Source organism: Dipodomys spectabilis, unplaced genomic scaffold, assembly GCF_019054845.1.
Source record: "Dipodomys spectabilis isolate Male_0828 unplaced genomic scaffold, ASM1905484v1 ptg000167l, whole genome shotgun sequence".
Taxonomy (NCBI): Eukaryota; Metazoa; Chordata; class Mammalia; order Rodentia; family Heteromyidae; genus Dipodomys; species Dipodomys spectabilis.
The window spans coordinates 42,958-61,605 of record NW_024870844.1 but is presented as its reverse complement, the minus strand read 5'-3'; the positions used below and the strand labels follow the sequence as shown (position 1 = coordinate 61,605).

The following is an 18,648-nucleotide window of genomic DNA, read 5'->3' as shown; positions in this document are numbered from 1 at the left end:
TGAGATCTGAGGATCTTGATCAAAGCCAGCCCAGGCAGATAAAAGCCCAGATTAAATTAATCAGCAAATCTTCCGTTAACTAGCAAAAAGCCAGAAGTGGAGGTATGGCTCAAGGTCTTGAGATCAAGCAAAGAACGGAAAGCAAGCAAGCAAGAGAGAATGAAAGAAAGTTGGATCATGTCTAAAACATGACTGGAACCTGGCATGGTAGTTCACACCTGTAATCCCAGTAATCCCAGTACTTCTAAGGCTGAGACAGGAGGATCTCCAATTCAAGGGCAGCCTGGACTGGATGCGAGACCCTGATTCAAAAGAGGAGGAGAAGGAGGAATGAACTCTAGGGTCACTGGCTGTGGCATAAATGCAGAGACAGAGGAGAAAAAAATAGGAGAGCAGGGTGGGAGGGGGGAGGCTGGGAAGGGATGTGAAGGGTAAACAAAGGAGGAGGCTGCAATGCTTGGTAAGAAATGTACGCATTGGGGCTGGGAAGGTGGCTCAGTGGTAGAACAATTGCCTTGCATGCATGAGGCCCTGGGTTCGATTCCTCAGCACCACATAAGCAGAAAAAGCTAGAAATGGTACTGTGGCTCAAGTGGTAGAGCACTAGCCTTGAGCTGAAGAGCTGAGGGACAGTGCCCAGGCCGAGTTCAGGCACCATGACTGGCAAAAAAAAAACAAAAAAACAAAACAGAAATGTACGCATTATCCTGCCCATGTAATTGTAACCCCTCTACAGTATGTTCACAAATAAAATAAAATTAAAAAAAAAAAATAGGAGAGCAAATAGCTGTGACCCATTGTCCTTGAAGGACAAAGATGCCAGACCTCTTAAAGACCTGCCCAGGAAGAAATGTTTTGCCTGACCAAGATGTCAGGCCTAAAAATAAGTGCATAAACGCTGACTGTCTGGATGCCAGGCCGACTCAGGACGATGATGACAAACTGAGCCAGGGAACTGCTAGTGTGCAAGATTAACACCATCCGAAAACTACAACTCCCAGCGTGCCCTTCGGTCCGCCGGAGCCTGGCGGTCATGTGATAGGTCCTCACGTGTCTCCCCAGCTGGCTCCGGGATGAAGCACTCTAGGTAAGGGGTTGTCGGTAGAGGTGGTGACGGGTGGGGCGTGAGGGCCCGGGGGTTCCTGGGGCCCCCCACCTCGGCGGCGCTCAGGCGAGCTCGCTGCGGGGCCGGAGCTGGTCCTCGCCCCACGCCCGCCGTTCATTTCGCCGGCAGGGTCGCACCTGATCCAGCCGGGTCTCCACCCAGTCCTAGGCCGAGGTGGAGTCCCGGAGCGGCTCTCCAGTTACCCCACGTGGCCCACCTGCCTTGATCCAGGCCTGAGAACCTTGCACGCACGCGCACACACACACACACACATACACATACACACACGCACGCACGCCTGGCCCGGCCGGACATTTTCTGGTCCCCCTCCCAGTGCACACCAACCTTTTGTGTTTCAGGGCTGCAGCTCCACATTGGACTGGGTCAGGTCCTGAGTGGGATCTGAGGTGCCAACTGAAATCTCTGGTAGAGCATGTGGGGCATCAGGCTTCTAGTTCTGGTCCTGCCAGCTGCCCATTGTGACCTTAATCTCCTTCAGGAACCTTTTCCCCTGTCTTGTGTGGGCACTTAGTTCTGAATTAGTATTAAAATTAATCAGTTCCGCCACCTTCTAAAATCAGCTCAGTGACTGCCTGAACTCCTCTCTCCTGACTCCAGATTTTAGGCAAAATCTTCAGGAAGAAGAACTTGAAGCCAGAGAGGGAAGTGAAAGGAATCATCGCAGATCTTGGGAAGAAGAAACCTCCCTTCCACCATAGCCAGGCAGGTGGAAAGAGCAGGTAAGCTGGGAGCTGTTGGAGCTGTGTGATTGGGAGTGAGGATAGGGATTATTGGACCTACCCCTGCTGCAGTGGTCTGCAAGGAGATAAAACTTTTGCCCTCAAGATCCATGGGAACTGCAGCCTTAGTTCTTGTGTAGAGGCTGGGGAGATGACACAAGATTGGGCCAGGAGTGTTATGGGTAATGCATTGCCTGGAGAGCCAGGAAGCTGCTTTAGCCTTGTGACCTTGGATGGGTCATCCAGTAAACGTCTGTAGTGGTAGTGTGAGCAGGTGGTCTTAAACCACTCTGGCACTATACTGAAAGCTAAGAATTAGAAAACTGCCATCACTAGTCACTGCTCTGGTTTTTTGCCGAGTTGCAAGCTGGGGGATAAGTTACACAAGAGGAAGAAGTCCTGTGTCATAGACGAATTTTTCAGAATCTGGCACCAGTAGAGGGAAATTTCCCCTAGGGCTGTGTCCCTTGGTTATGCACACTCACAGAGGCAAATACTCCACCACTTAAGCCACGCCCAAGTCTCCTTGGTTACAGGCTTATTGACAGATATTGGAGAGCACTTGCAATTTTCTATGTCCATCTCATGAGGGAAATATAAATATGCTCTTCAAGAACATTAGACATGGGGCTGGGACGGTGGCTCAGTGGTCGAGTGCTTGCCTTGCATGCATGAGGACCTGGGTTTAATTCCTCAGCACCACATAAGCACAAAAAGCTGGAGGTGGTGCTGTGGCTTAAGTGGTAGAGTGCTAGCCTTGAGCTGAAGAGCTGAGGGACAGCGTCCAGGTCCAGAGCTCAGGCCCCACAACTGCCACCCCCAAAAAAAAGTATAAAAGAAAGATAGATAGACATAGCCAGGCACCGGTGGCTCACCCCTATAATCCTAGCTACTCAGGAAGCTGAGATCTGAGGATTGCGGTTCAAAGCCAGCTCTGGCAGGAAAGTCCGTGAGACTCTTATCTCCAATAAACCACCAGAAAACCAGAAGTGGTGCTGTGGCTCAGTGGTAGAGCACTAGTCTTGAGCTGAAGAGCTAAGGGACAGTGCCCAGGCCCAGAGTTCAAGTCCTACGATGACAATAAAAAGAACGTTAGACATAAAAATAAAGAATTGTCTCAGCAAGGCACAATTTACTTCTGCCCAGAAGGATACACTATCAGCCAAAAATCTGGCAAGGGAGCATGCACACAGAGCTAGTAGTCTGCTCAGGTATTCATTCCTAATGCAGCAGGCCCTGCCCCTCTGCTCAGATTGGTTGAGCCTCAGGTTCACAATCTGCTTCCAGTTAGCTAGTTTGGATATAGTAAAAAATATATGGTGATTTTGAAATAAGATTAACAGTTCACAAGTAATCTCAAAATACACCCATACACTCTGCTATTTCTTTTTCTTTTTTTTTTTTTTGGGGGGGGGGGGAGGGGTCCAGTCATGGGGCCTGAACTCTGGGCCTGGGCGCTGTCCCTCAGCTCTTCAGCTCAAGGCTAGCGCTCTACCACTTGAGCCACAGCACCACTTCCGGCTTTTTTCTTTTTTGCTTATGTGGTGCTAAGGAATTGAACCCAGGGCCTCATGCATGCAAAGCAAGCGCTCTACCACTGAGCCACCTTCCCAGCCCCTCTGCTATTTCTTGAACTGTCTGGGGTGTATTATAAGCCTATCTTGGAAAGAAACCAGTTTAAGACAAAACCTTACATTTTACAAATCCTTTCTTAATCCAGGGAAAGTTCCTCTTTTTTCCTTAACAAGAATGGAACCACCTGGCCAAAGCAGGACCTTTTCTGCAATACACTTTGATAGGAAAGGCTGTTTTTCTCCAAATTCTCCCAGCTTTGTTTGTCCACCCTCACCGGGAGAAACTAGGAATCATCCCAAGGAGCTATTCTATACCCACTGTGGACTGACAACTTCAGAAAGGATGGCTTTATGATAGACCCTGATTAGGTTATTATGGCAGAATCTGAGTCTTTCCCTATCAGATACATACACTCTCCCTCTGAGTTACACTCCCCAGTGTGGTAAATGTTTGCTAATATTAACACATTCCTCACAGAAACAACAGGTAAAGGCTTAGAGGGGTGAAGTGATTGCCCAAGTCAGATGTCTAGGAAAGTAAATAGGTTAGCATTCAGTCTCCAGAGTGTATTCTTGAGACCCAGAGTACAGTTCCTCCGTGCTGGGAGATGCTCTTGATCTGGAATTGGACTTACTGCCATCACTTCTCTTGTTGGAGGCGGGGGTTGGGGGGGCGGGTCTCAGGCTGTGTGAGCTGAAGCTGGAGAACACTGGTCAGTTTTCAGGACTGGACGCCTTGAAGCTCAGGATTCTGAGAAGGAGAAATCTCTTTTCTGGAAATGTGGCTTAGTGGTAGAGTGCTTGCCTAGCATGCATGAAGCCCTGGGTTCGATTCCTCAGTACCACATAAATAGAAACAGCCACAAGTCATGCTGTGGCTCAAGTGGTAGAGTGCTAGTCTTGAGCAAAAAGAAGCTCAGGGACAGTGCCCAGGTCCTGAGTTCAAGGCCCAGGACTGGCAAAAAAAAAGGAAAAAGAAAGAAAAGAAGGGGCTAGGAAGGTGGCTCAGTGGTAGAATGCTTGCCTTGCATGCATGAGGCCCTCAGCACCACATAAGTAGAAAAAGATGGAATTGGCACTGTGGCTCAAGTGGTAGAGCGCTAGCCTTGAGCTGAAGAGCTGAGGGACAGCACCCAGGCCTAGAGTTCAGGCTCCACAACTGACAAAGAAAAGAAAACAAGAAATCTCTTTCTAGTTTTCAAGAAAGAACTAAGACCGAAGGAAAAACTGCATCTCATCTCAGGCCCAGGGAGAGGTAGTGACAAACAAATGTATGTTCTAGCACCAAACAAGCCCTCCATCAGGCGTGGGATGACCCTTAGTAAACCCACTTTTAGGACTCCATTGAAGATTAAGTGAGACAAAGCACTGTGGGGTGCAGTAGGAGTAACTACTATCACCATGTGTGTGGCCTTAGAACCTTGTGATTTAGCCGAGAAAAAATAAATCCATGCCTATGTATTGGTAGCACATGAGAGAATGCTACAAGGAAATGCCCAAGCAGTACCAGGCCTTCCAGTGACTCCTAGAAAGACTTGCTGTGCTTGGAACGATCCCAGTCCCTCTCCAGCCACATGCATAGGTCTCATCTCTTCTGGGAAATAGGGAAGGTACACATGGACCTTTAGGCACACATATGACTTGTCATGTGGGAGAAGAGTGGCCTACACTTAATAGACTATTGACTAGAGTGCAGGGGAGTGTGCTGGGCTGTATGTAATACCTTGAAAGTTGCACAGTTGTTGGTAAGAGCACCTCTTGAGAACCTGTGGTGTGGAAACAGGCTGACAGATACAGGTTCAGATCCTGCACAACAGCCTGCTCACATCCAACCTGGAGTCAGTAAGTTGATCTCTCTGACCCTGTGATCACAAGGCCGTCATAGGATTCGTTGAGATAAGATATATCCATGGCACACCTGCTCAGTGGAGGCCTTTCTAGCACTGCTGTATTGGCATCAGCTCTAGATGTGGTAGCCTCCTCTCTTCCTGTTAGGTCTTCTTTACCTTGAATGTCTATGAGGGTGAAACAAGCAGGATTTACATCTGGTGTATTTTTCTATGTCTGTTACCTCATACAGTGGTGTCCAGTGCAATGTTCTTCCCAGAGGCACACGTGGATTTGAACTCTCCATCTCGGGCTAACAATAATACCTGCCTATTTCCCATCTAGGTGACAAGAGTCCTCATAAAATAGCTGTCCTGAACAGACCAGTGTTCCCAAGTTATCCCCAGTGATGTGGTCATGAGGCAGAGCCCAGAGCTCTTACAGAAAGACGACTCTCAGGGCCATGGCCCAGTTCAGCATTAACAATGATTACAACGAGTGGAGCTCCAGCACTGATGCTGGGGAGCGGGCCCGACTGCTGCAGAGTCCCTGTGTGGACACAGCCCCTAAAAGTGAGAGCGAAGCCTCTCCTGGGAGTCCCGACAGAGGCACCACTTCCACACTTGGGGCCATCTTCATCGTTGTCAATGCCTGCCTGGGTGCAGGGCTGCTTAACTTCCCAGCGGCCTTCAGGACTGCCGGGGGCGTGGCAGCTGGCATCTCGCTGCAGATGGTGAGTGTACACAGACTGGTGACAGAGATGAGTGTGGGTGAGCCCATGCATCAGTAGAACGGCTATGGACTGCAGCTGCCATTCTTCCCCTCCCTTATATATGGCAGACATTACCAATCTATTCCAGTACTCTATTCTCATCAAAGCCTTCAGGGAGATTTAAACATTGATTGGGTGTTTAATTTTTTGGGCATTACTTTGATTTTGTGGTTTTGCTACAAGAGGTAGGCCTTAGTCTTGAGAACTACTTACATGTTTACAGATTGTATTGGCTTTATAGTGGGAAGGGAATAAGATAAAACAAGACTAGCCATAATTGTTTGTTTGTTTTTAAGCTGATGGGAATACTTTGAGTCCATTATACTATGCTCTCTACTTTCATGTGTTTTAAATTTTTCAAAAATTCTTTTTTTTTTTTTTTTGGTCAGTCATGGGGCTTGAACTCTGAGCCTGGGTACTGTCCTTCAGCTTTTCAGCTCAAGGCTAGCACCCTACCACTTGAGCCATAGCACCACTTCCAGTTTTCTGAGTGGTTTATTGGAGATAAGAATCTCACTGGACTTTTCTGCCTGGGCTGGCTTTGAACTGTGATCCTCAGATCTCAGCCTCCTGAGTAGCTGGGATTACAGGCGTGAGCCACTGGCGCCCTGCTCTTTTGTTTCTTAAAGAAAACCTCAACTTGTCAACCTTTAGCAGTCAGTTAAAATTGCCTTGCCAAATGAGATCCATTTCCCAAAGCTACTTTGGGCATTAGTCTGGTCAATACTGCATGAGCTCAGGATCCCTTAGCTGCCTGGCTTTTCTCACACCCTCCTTTCTCCCTGCCCTGTCTGCAGAGCATGCTGGTTTTCATCATCAGTGGCTTGGTCATCTTGGCCTACTGTTCCCAGGCAAGCAATGAGGGGACCTACCAGGAGGTGGTGTGGGCTGTGTGTGGCAAGCTAACAGGCGTGCTATGCGAGGTGGCCATCGCTGTCTACACTTTCGGTACCTGTATCGCCTTTCTTATCATCATCGGGGACCAGCAAGACAAGAGTAAGGTTCTTCCCAGAGTGCCTACCCCATCTTTCCCTCAACCCTGGGGATCCTAGAGCGAAGAGAAAGGGTATTATATACCTGCCTGACCTTGTCTGAACTTGGGTCCCGTAGAGGGAGGGCCTGGGGCCTAACAGAGTAGGAAGGCCATACTCTGATGGCCTGGGATGACATTGCCTTCCTCCCTGTGCAGTTATAGCAGTGCTAGCCAAGGAGCCAGAGGGGACCAACAACAGCCTTTGGTACACAGACCGCAAGTTCACCATCAGCCTCACTGCCTTCCTCTTCATCCTGCCCCTCTCCATTCCCAGAGAGATTGGTTTCCAGAAATATGCCAGGTTTGGAGGTGCCACCCCAGCGTGGGTGGGACAGAGCTCTGGTCATGGGCAGCTGGAGACCCAAGGGCTGCTGGGAAGCCCCTCTATGGCATCTCGCCCTTCTGGGATGAGCAGACCAAGGCTTCTAGTATTTTAGGCCCAAGATTTTCCTTTCCTGTCACCATCGAGGGAGAACATGGTCCTTTGCCTCTCTGAGAGGTTCAGTCCTAAATGCCCTTGTCAGAGAAGGGACTGGGGATATGAAGGAGTGTGAAGACACCCTGCTAGCTTGGAGGCTTTTCTTGGGAACATGGGCCTTGAGGTCATTTTGAGATAGCAGCCTGGGAGCATCTTCCATGCAGCTCATGGTAAAAAGGGAGACTAGCTGGGCGCTGGTGGCTCACGCCTGTAATCCTAGCTACTCAGGAGGCTGAGATCTGAGGATCGCAGTTCAAAGCCAGCCCGGGCAGGAGAGACCGTGAGACTCCTATCTCCAATAAACCACCAGAAAACCGGAAGTGGCGCTGTAGCTCAAGTGGTAGAGCGCTCGCCTTGAGCTGAAGAGCTGAAGGATAGCGCCCAGGCCCAGAGTTCAAGCCCCATGACTGACAAAAAAAAAAAAAAAAAAGGGAGACTGGCTGCCTGGCTCAGTGTCTGTGAAGACTGGGGTAAGAGGTAGGGGGCTGTGTCCAGGCTGTTTCCTAGTCTGTTATCTCCGTGGTGCCCTTAAATGTTGATATTCTACTGTATACCAATTCTTTACCTTTAGCATCTTAGTACTCAAAGACCCACAAAACAGCCTACAGCTGACCCTACCAAGTCTGGGCTGCTCAGATCCAAGTTGTCGCTGTGCTTTGGAGCCCAGTCTTCCATCGTGGTCTCTGAGCCATGGAGCTGAACTATTCTATGTGCCAATAGCCACAAATGCTACCCACTGCCTTCCAGCTCCCTCCTAGCTGTATCAGGTCTCTGTGAAACTTATTTTCTAGACATTTCAAGTCTTTGCTTGTCATATTTCTGTCCCAAGAGCAGAAAGTGGACCCCCTGGGATGGCATCAAATAAGGGGGCTACTGGGGCTGGGGAGGAAGAAGTCAGTCTCTCCTTCCTGGCAGCTTCCTGAGCGTTCTGGGCACCTGGTACGTGACTGCCATCATTATCATCAAATACATCTGGCCAGATAATGAGATGACCCCAGGAGACATCCTGACAAGGTGGGTGAGGCTCCCCAGGAAATATATGGGGTAGAACCTGTCACATTGGCCCTGGGAGGTACTGGGTTAGCATCCAAAGGCTACACCGGCTTACTGAGGCTTATAACTCTCCCAAGGGCTGACTCACCAAGCAATGAGGGAGATGGTGAAAAACCCTAGTGAGATCTGACAGTTGCTAGGTGTGAGACACAGCCCAGGTTGGGGAGACGCTTAGAGTAAGGTTGCACAATTCCTGACACTGTTTATCTGCAGTTTCTATATCTTCTATGCAAGGATGAATCCTTTTTATTTTCTCTAAGTCTATCCTTCTGCCTTTTTATTTTTTAATAAGAAAAACAAAGTCAGAAATTCAGAATTTGGGCTTTAGGTGGACCTTACAAAGCCTCAATTTACTGAGGAGGTGCTCAGCCGGGCACCAGTGGCTCACGCATGTAATCCTAGCTACCCAGGAGGCTGAGATCTAAGGATCAAGGTTCAAGCTAGCCCAGGCAGGAAAATCCATGAGACTCTTATCACCAGTTGACCACTAGAAAACCGGAAATGGCGCTGTGGCTCAAGTGGTAGTGCGCTAGCCTTGACCTAAAGAGCTGAGGGACAGCGCCCAGAGTTCAAGCCCCACAACTGACCAAAAAAAAATGGAGGTGCTGAGCATGAGGAAAGCTGGCCACTGGAGGCTGTGGTGGCATGGGGGAAGAGTAGACGGTAGAGACTCTGAAGGCATCACAAGCAGCTGTTCATTGTTTGTTCTCAGGCCAGCTTCCTGGATGTCTGTGTTCAATGCTATGCCCACCATCTGCTTCGGATTTCAGGTGCCAGCCATCCCCTTAGGTCATCCCTCACACTAGGACGGAACTCGTATCGCAGGCTGGATGGGTGGAATCCTGGGGAGGGGGTGCAGGGGGAGGATAAAGCAGGGGCCCCAGATTCCCTTTTGTTCCTAGGGCCTTTTTCCCCAAGGCCTCTGTCCCTACCATCACTGTGCCCTTCACCCAAACAGTGCCATGTGAGCAGCGTGCCCGTCTTCAACAGTATGCAGAGGCCTGAGTTGAAGACCTGGGGTGGGGTGGTGACAGCCGCCATGGTCATAGCCCTGGCTGTCTACCTGGGCACAGGTGAGTGCTTCCCCTTCAAGGGCCAGGCCAACCTGAGTCCCCAGGGCCTCCAGCCCAGCTTTCCAAGGCACTTTCCTGTACCACCAGCCTGACGCTTTGTAGACGTTGGGTTGAATTTGGGCTGTCTGAGCTAAGTGTGTTCCTCCATTCATTCATGGATTCTCAGTCAGTGGCTAGTAAGTTCCAGAAGCTGTTGTCAGTGAAGTACTGTGAGGGTGAAGGTGCCCTGTCCCCAGGGCATGATGGTCTCCTCATGACGTCAGTCAAGTGAGAATGAATAAGGAATTCCGGAGCCATCGTGACGGGTGGATTCACAGAGGGCCCCATCTAGGGAAGCCCGTGACAAGACAGTCTGAAGAGTGGGATGAGCATTCCGGAGAAGCCAGGTCTCTGAACCAGGGTCCGGAAGGAGCTCAGTGTAGCTGGGGTGCCGAGACTAAAGGCAGGCTGGACAGGTGGTGGGGAGGGTGCTTGAGAGGAAGCATTTCATGCAGGGGAGTGGCTGGGGAATGAAGGCTTGGCTGCTATGTGGAGTGGTTGGACAAAGGCACTGTGGCCCTCCCCTGGCAAGAGAGGAGTAGGGCAGGGGCTGCTAGGGCCAGTGCCATGCCAGCCTCTGAAGCCATAGCCAGGGACGAGAAAGGCAAACAGGCCAAGTATTTGTACAGTGAGGCTTATGTCCTGGCTGGAGAGAAAATCGAGAGAGATGTACTCTGAAGAAAATAGAATGGGGGAGGCTGGGAATGTGGCTTGGTAGAGTGCTTACCTAGCACACATGAAGCCCTGAGTTCAATTCCTTAGTACCACATAAACAGAAAAAACCAGAAGTGGTGCTGTGGCTCAGTTGGTACAGTGCTAGCCTTGAGCAGAAGCAGCTCAGGGACAGAGCCCAGGCCCTGAGTTCAAGCCCCAGAAAAGAAAGAAAGGTGGTGTCATGGGGGCTGGAGAGCATCTGGCAGGAAGGGATCTCAGAAGGCAGGTGTGGAGGCGCCTTCCGAGGTGGACTCCCCGAGGCTCAGCCTCCTGAGTTGTGCCGGCACCCTCCTCGGGCTGCCTCACCTGGCCCCCTTGTGCCGGCCCCCAGGCATCTGCGGCTTCCTGACCTTCGGAGCTGCTGTGGACCCCGATGTGCTCCTGTCCTACCCTTCCACAGACATGGCTGTGGCTGTTGCCCGAGCCTTCATCATCTTGAGTGTGCTCACCTCCTACCCCATCCTGCACTTCTGTGGGCGGTGAGACACCCCCCCCCCCCCTTCCAGCACACACGGAGCCCTGGAAGCCCTCTAGTATGGTCCTTGGCCTTATGTGGAAACCATTCTGTTCATGGAGAAGTTGAAAACTATAGAAAAATGTGCAGGCCCAGCGCTGGTGGGTCATGCCTGTAATCCTAGCTACTCAGGAGGCTGAGATCTGAGGATCATGGTTCAAAGCCAGCCTGGGCAAGAAAGTCTGTGAGGCTCTTATCTCCAGTTAACCACCAGAAAACTGGAAGTGGTGCTGTGGCCCAAGTGGTAGAGCGCTCACCTTGAGCTGAGGAGCTCAAGGACAGCGCCCAGGCCCGGAGTTCAAGCCCCACGACCAACCAAAAAAAGGAAAAAGAAAAATGTCCATGCCTAGAATGTCCCCCAAATACCCCAAGTGAGGTCTTAGAAGTACCTTTGTCCCAGGGTAACAAAACACTCTTAAGTCCTTGAGGAATCTCCAGCCAGATCCTTTTCTGACCTCTCACATGGGCACCCATTCTTTTGGAAACTCTACCCAGTTTCTTGTAAGGAGACTAACATGTTGTTTCCATGTGACGAGGCAAAGCACTGAACCTTTGTGCTCACCATCAACTCCATGGTGATGAAGGCCCATGTTACAGAAGTCTTGGGCTCAGATCAGATCCCTGCCCACAATCCACCCAGTTCAGGGTCTGGCTCCTGTGACCTAGAGGCAGAGGACATTCATATGGGAACCCTCAATCTCCTCCTTACCTGTAGGGCAGTGGTCGAAGGCTTGTGGCTGCGCTACCAGGGGACCCCCGTGGAGGAGGACGTAGGGCGCGAGCGGCAACGGCGCGTGCTGCAGACGCTGGTGTGGTTCCTGCTCACCCTGCTGCTGGCTCTCTTCATCCCTGACATTGGCAAGGTCATCTCAGTCATCGGAGGCCTGGCTGCCTGCTTCATCTTCGTCTTTCCAGGTGTGGACACCTGCTGCTCCTGTCTCAGCCCCATTGCAGTCTCCCTGGCTTCAGCTCACTGCTAGCTCAGAACCTGCCAGAGAGAGTAACCAACAACCTGTATTGCTCACCCGCCTCAGTTGCCCTGGGGGGTCAGCATGGACCCCTGGAGGGAAGGTTATCATCTTCCTTCCATGGTGAGATGTGAGGTTCAGTGGGGCAGGCTTGCCCAGAGGTTACTAAACTCAGCTGGTAAGCCTCAAGCTCTTTCAGACCCATCGGCTGGGCCCAGCACGAATAGTCTCGCTTTTCATTCAAGCATGTATTCCTACTTGATATGTGGATCCGGCTGCCAGGTGGCTGCAGGTCCATCAGAAACTCAGGTCTACTTATGTCTGAATGAAGGGGCCTGGAAAGCCCTTCCCACTTGACTTGGAGCAAGGAATCCCTGTCTACTCAGGAGTCCACTGGAAGGAACCTGTCATGTGAGCTACCAAAGAGTCACTGTTGGCTCTGAGCCCTACTTACAGCCCAACTCCTCTTACCAGGTGCTGGTCTATCGGGAGAGCAAAAGCAAGGCCTCCAGTTGAATGTAGCAGAGTGTGTGTTGGGGGGGGGAGTCTCCAGAGGACCCCATTGCCTCTTGGCAAGCCGGAGGCCATGCTGAGGGAGAGAGCCAGCCTGTGATCCCTCCAAAACAAGGGCCACACCTCTTCTCTTTCAGGGCTGTGCCTCATTCAAGCCAAACTGTCGGAGATGGAAGAGGTCAAACCAGCCAGGTAAAGCAAAGCTGACCCAAGGGCCTCTGGGGGTTGTGGGGCAGGGTAGACTAGGAGAGGATCTTAAAATTCATAGGAGGACTTGGAAAACTATGAGCGTTTAATGTGTGTGTGTGTGTGTGTGTGTGTGTGTGTGTATACATACACATATGTATGTATAAAATTATACTCCATTGTAATTTCTTTTTTTGGTGGGTCGTGAGGTCTGAACTCTGGGCACTGTCCCTCAGCTCTTCAATTCAAGGCTAGTACTCCACCACTTGAGCCACAGCACCACTTCTGGCTTTTTCTGCTTATGTGGTGCTGAGGAATCCAACCCAGGGCTTCATGCATGCAAGGCAAGCACTATACCACTGAGCCACCTTCCCAGCGCCTGTAATTTTTTATTTTATTTATTTTTGTTGTTGTTGGTCTGGGGCTTGAACTTTGGGCCTGGGAGCTATCTCTCAGCTCTTCAGCTCAAGGCAAGTGCTCTACCACTTGAGCCACAGCACCACTTCTGGTTTTCTGAGTGGTTTATTGGAGATAAGAGTCTCACAGATTTTCCTGTCCAGGCTGGCTTTGAACTACAATCCTCAGATCTCAGCTTCCTCAGCTAGGATTACATATGTGAGCCATCGGCCCCCAGCTTAATGTATATCTTTTAAATAGGTAATCCAAACTAGTTGTGACAATTCAAAATACTACTTAAGGATTTAGAAAAAAGCAAAAGTTTCTCCCAATTCCCTATTGTGCCTCTCTCCCATTACCCCTGTGAACTGTGCCCCTGGAGACTCTGAGTTACACAGGGCTGTGCACAGATATGCAAGCTTAGTGTGGATGGTTTTTGTTGATTTCAAAACAGGGTCTTACTGCATAACCCATACTGGTCTCATACTCATTGTGTGGCCCAGGTTGGCCTCCAACTTGCAGTCCTCTTGTCTTGGCCTCCCTAGTGTACAGTTACAGGTGTGTGCCACAATGCCTGGTTGTTCCTTCTTTCAGTGGTTTCAAGATATTGTGTCATGCATGTGTGTCCTGTCATACATCTTGGCAAATCCATTCAGTGGTTTGAGTAAGATCAGTTCCTTTTTTATTGTTGTTGGTGTTGGCTGTGGGGCTTGAACTCTGAGCCTGACCAATTTTCTGGTGGTTAATTGAAGATAAGAGTCTCAGACTTTCCTGCCTGGGCTGGCTTTGAACGGCAATCCTCAGATCTTAGCCTCCTCAGTAGCTAGGATTACAGGTGTGAACCAATAGCACCTGACAAGATCAGTTCTTAAGAGAAAATTGGTGGGTTACAAGGCATTTCATTTTACTTTGGCACATGAGTTTTCAAATTGCTTTCCAAAAAAGTAGTTCCAAAGTCTCAGCAACACTGAGTGACAGCACCCTTTGCCCCGCCGCCCCAGCCCTGCCTGTGCTGTATGTAAGTTATGGCACACTTGTAACTGAAAATGCACATTAACATGCATGTTTCCCTGAGTAGTAAAGAGGCTGAACAAAAGGTTTACATGCTAAGAAAAATTACTGGGGGCTGGGAAGGTGGCTCAGTGGTAGAGTGCTTGCCTTGCATGTATGAGGCCCTGGGTTCGATTCCTCAGCACCACAAAAGCAGAAAAAGCTGGAAGTGGCACTGTGGCTCAAGTAGTAGAGCACTAGCCTTGAGCTGAAGAGCTGAGGCACAGTGTCTAGGCCCAGAGTTCAGGCCCACGACCAGCAAAAAAAAAAAGAAAAAAAATTATTGCATCAGATGCCAGTGGCTCACATCTGTAATCCTAGCTTTTAGGAGGGTGAGATCTAAGAATCAGGGTTCCAAACCAGCCTAGGTAGGAAAGTAGTATGTGAATCTCCCATCTCTAATAAAACAACTCAGAAACAGCGGGAGTGGTGCTGTGGCTCAAGTGGTAGAATGCTAGCCTTGAACACAAAGAAGCTCAGGGACAGTGCCCATGCCCTGAGTTCAAGCCCCAAGACTGGCAAAAAAAAAAAAAAGAGGAGGAGGAGGGCCAGGTATATGTAGTTCAGTAGTAAAGCATTGCCTTGCATGCATGCAATAAGACCCCAGGTTCCATCCCTAGCATAATATGAAAACAAAAGAAAAAGAACCCACAAATAACACTTGTTTACTAGCACTCAGGAGGCTAAGACAAGAGGATCATGAGTTCAGTACTGGCTTGGGCTACATACAAGACCCTGTCTCAAAAAAAACACAAACAAGCCGGGCACCAGTGGCTCAAGCTACTAAGGAGGCTGAGATCTAAGGATCGAGATTCAAAGCCAGCCCAGGCAAGAAAGTTCGTAAGACTCATCTCTAATAAGCCACTGGAAAACCTGAAGTGGCGCTGTGGCTCAAGTGGTAGGGCGCTCGCCTTGAGCTGAAGAGCACAGGAACAGTGCCCAAGCCCAGAATTCAAGCCCCATGACCAACAAAACAAAACACACACACACACACAAACATAGCTGGGCACTAGTGGCTCATGCCTGTAATCCTAGCTACTCAAGAGGCTGAGATCTGAGCTTCGTGTTTCAAAGCCAGCCTTGGCAGGAAACTCCATGAGACACATCTCCACGACCAACAAAAAAAAAACAATGGGGCTGGGAATGTGGCTTAGGGATAGAGTGCTTGCCTAGCACGCATGAAGCCCTGGGTTTGATTCCTCAGTACACATAAATCAGAAGTGGTAGAGTACTAGCCTAGCCTTGAGCAAAAATAGCTCAGAGATAGTGCCCTGAGTTCAAGCCCCAAAAACTGAAAAACAAAACAAAACAGACAGGCACCAGTGGCTCACACCTATTATCCTAGCTACTGGGGAGGCTGAGATCTAAAGATAACAGTTCAAAGCCAGCCCAAGCAGGAAAGTCTGTGAGACTCTTTTGCTCCAATAAATTACCCCTCACCCCGCCCAAAAAAAAGCCAGAAGTGGCTTAAATGGTAGAGCACTTTCTGATGTTTTTGATAACTGTCTACTTGCAAATGTCTACTTTTTGTCTCTTTTTTAATGAAATGGTCACATTCCACGTGACTTTCTTAGTCCCTGGTCCTCTTCCTGTCAGGAGACCTGCATGCATACCCTGATCGCACCCTTGCATGCTGTGACCATAGTCAGTTAATTCCATTAGGCCTCGATATCCTTACCTTTAGACATCTGGCCCACATGCCTCTTGATGGAAAAGGCCATGAAAACTCAAAGGTGCTCTGCCAGCAGACACAATGTACTTCTGTTGTAATACTTAGCTGATAAGTCTGCAGAGTCATGAACAGGTTGACTGACCCGTCCCTTTCATCCTCTGCCCTACAGCTGGTGGGCATTGGTCGGTTATGGAGTCTTCTTAGTCACCCTGGGAGCCTTCATCTTCGGCCAGACCACAGCCAATGCCATCTTTGTGAACGTCTTGGCATAACCACTGCCTTTGTGGACCCCAGGAGCCACCTCTCAGAGCTATGGGCTGCCCCAACCCAACATCATGCTGGTGTGATGGCATCTGGACATCCTTTTCCAGGATGATTAGCCCCCTACCTGTGGACAGCTCAGACCCCTGCTCCTTCCCGCTTCCCAGCCCCAGCAGTGCTGGCGTGGGGGCAGGTCTCCTGTGACACAGGAATTTCCTCCTCCCCTCCTCTCAACTTCTCCATGCCTTGATTCGGTGGATGAAAAGCAGCATCAGGGGGACTTAGAAGAGAACCCATTCTGACTTTCCTGGAGAAAGACGATGTGCAAAAGGCTGGCGTCCTCCCTCGCCTCAGAGTATCCTGTCCTGCGTAGGGGCTGTGTTCAGTGCCTGTTCCTGTCCTCAGCAGCCATGACCGGTGGCAACTTCTCCTGGGATCTAAGCTTCTGAAGGTGGCCTTGGAGTCATACAGATGTGCAAAGACAGCCGTCTATTCCCCCGGACTGTCAGGGAGCCTGCTAGCCGCTTTGCCATGGATTGATATCTCCCAAGTCTCTGGGGGAGGAAGTGGGGCGTCTCCAAACCCAATAGTCCAGGCCGGGCGTCCCTCTCCTGCATCCCCAGATGTCACCAAGTCTAATGTTTACAAACGGTGCCAGCCTGGTTCTGAGACCAGGACCGCCTGCGTCGCGGTGCTGTGAGTACTCCTTCCTTAACTTCACCCATTGGTGAAGGTGAGCTGTTTTTGTTCCCTCCTGATTCCAGATGGGAACTTTTTAGAGGGTCAGAGTGAGGAATGAAGGAGTCTGGGAACTTTTCAAACCCTTACTGTGGGCTGAGCTGACCAAACCTGTGTGTGTGTGTGTGTGTGTGTGTGTGTGTGTGTGTGTGTGTGTGTGTGTGTGTGTGTGTGTGTGTGTGTGTGTGTGTGTGTGTGTGTGTGTGTGTGTGTGTGTGTGTGTGTGTGTGTGTGTGTGTGTGTGTGTGTGTGTGTGTGTGTGTGTGTGTGTGTGTGTGATCACCTTCTCTCTGACTTTCCTCTTCCCCTCCCCAGCCAACCATACCCTGAAACCCAAACGGAAAGGGATAGCTGGAACCTAGAAGTTTCCTTTCCTATCTTGGCTGCTTCCTCTTCCCCCGTGCTGTCCCTGTGTGTAGTTCAGTCTCCCCCTCTCACCAGCTTCCCTGGCTCCCCGCCTCTGCCATGCAGGCTACTCCGTGGCCTTTTCCTCCCCATAGAGCTCACACCTGGATTGCAGGTTGAAAACAGATTTCATGCCTTCCTGTTGTGATCTTGGCCCCTCCCCACCCGCTCACTCTGTTAAGGTACAGGATCAACTTCCTCCTTCAGGAACCCCAACATTTATTTGCACCCCACCTCCTACCTAAAACCTCTGTCTTAGCAGTAATTGGGGACTGGATGGAGAACAGAGAGGCTTCTGTCAGCCCCCCCTGACAGAAGGAGGAGTAGGAGCTATAATTTCCTTCTCGTCCCCTCCTGGCACCCACTCAACCCCTCTCCCCCACCACCGCACCTCGCTTTCCTACAGCCTCCTGCCCGGCAACAAGACCTGCCAAGGCCGGGCAGACGGACTCCAAGGGCCGTGTTTCAGGGGTTAGGATATGTAAAGCAGGAAAGCAGCATGGACAGGCCAGCTAGGGAAGGGGTCAGGGTCCTAGTCTCTGGAGCCCTCCTGCTCCATCCCTTCTCATCAAGGCCTTTTACTGCCCTTCTACTCAAGCACACTCAGAGGAGGGAGGACAGTTCATAAAGGGAACCTGTGCAGTAGAGCTGTGTCCCCTGTATGGCACTGGGAACAATCTAGGCCGCAGACCGGAGGAGGAGGGGTTGAACTAAGAAATGTAGATGGCATTTGACCCTCTTTGAACCCTGTCTCTGGAGTGGAACCACTGTGCTCCCTAACCAAACAGGGACCTGGGGGGCTCTGAGTGCCTGCCTCTACTTCCCTCAGTCCCTCCTCACAGACTAGACAGTTCTACTGTGGTCTCTTCCTCCTGCACCTCTGTGCCCTCGCCCCGTGCCGCATGCCCCTCCTCGACCCCAAGTCCTAAGGGAGCGTCACACTCGAGCCTCTTCTGTGACTCTAGATTGTTCCCATTCACAGAGTGAAGTGGCAGGTAGCTTTTAGCCCACCATCTTGCCATGCTGTCCAGGATTGGCACCATGGGCAGGCCGAGGGGTTGGGTAGCTTGGGGTACCAGTTCACTGGAGGTTGGGTTTCACTTTCTTCCCCAAGAACAGATTACATCCACCCCAAAAATTGATTCCAGAGCAAATGGCCAGATTCACTCTCATATAGGGTACTCAAGTCACCCTCGTTTTCTTTTTGGCAGTACTGGGGTTTGAACTCAGAGCCCTGTGTTTGTTTGAACCATGCCACCAGCCCAGTTTTCCTTAGTTGTTTTTTCAAATAAGGTCTTGCACTTATGTCCAGTCTGGCTTAAACTACATTCCATACTCCATACTTCCTGAATAGCCAGGGCAACAAGGGTCTCACAAACTTTTTGTCCACAGTTGCCTCAAGAGACTATTCTGGACAAGCTAGGATTACAGGTGTGAGCCACCAACATCCCTATCTTAATATTCCCTACACTTTAATGGTATTTGATCTGCATCTGTCTCATTAGGCTAAATTCCATGGGAACAAGGTAGAATCCTG

General features: G+C 50.3%; 1 protein-coding gene across 3 annotated transcripts; it reads left to right on the top strand.

Annotated features, from left to right (window-relative positions):
* The first annotated feature begins 1,054 nt into the window (after positions 1-1,054).
* Slc38a7 (solute carrier family 38 member 7) lies at positions 1,055-16,840 on the top strand. 3 transcript variants are annotated; one of them, XM_042693467.1, is made up of 12 exons: positions 1,055-1,087; positions 1,724-1,845; positions 5,592-5,979; positions 6,816-7,014; positions 7,208-7,352; positions 8,445-8,543; positions 9,295-9,352; positions 9,541-9,655; positions 10,740-10,887; positions 11,638-11,837; positions 12,541-12,595; positions 15,877-16,840. In XM_042693467.1, the coding sequence occupies exons 3-12, from the start codon at positions 5,710-5,712 to the stop codon at positions 15,977-15,979; spliced, it is 1,392 nt and encodes a 463-aa protein (XP_042549401.1). In that variant the 5' UTR covers positions 1,055-1,087; positions 1,724-1,845; positions 5,592-5,709; the 3' UTR covers positions 15,980-16,840. The 3 variants fall into 3 exon arrangements, 2 of the variants coding, with proteins under 2 accessions (XP_042549401.1, XP_042549400.1); XM_042693466.1 differs by lacking the exon at positions 1,055-1,087 and having other exon boundaries at positions 1,720-1,845; XR_006149564.1 differs by lacking the exons at positions 1,055-1,087; positions 15,877-16,840 and having other exon boundaries at positions 1,720-1,845; positions 11,643-11,837.
* Positions 16,841-18,648: the final 1,808 nt, after the last annotated feature.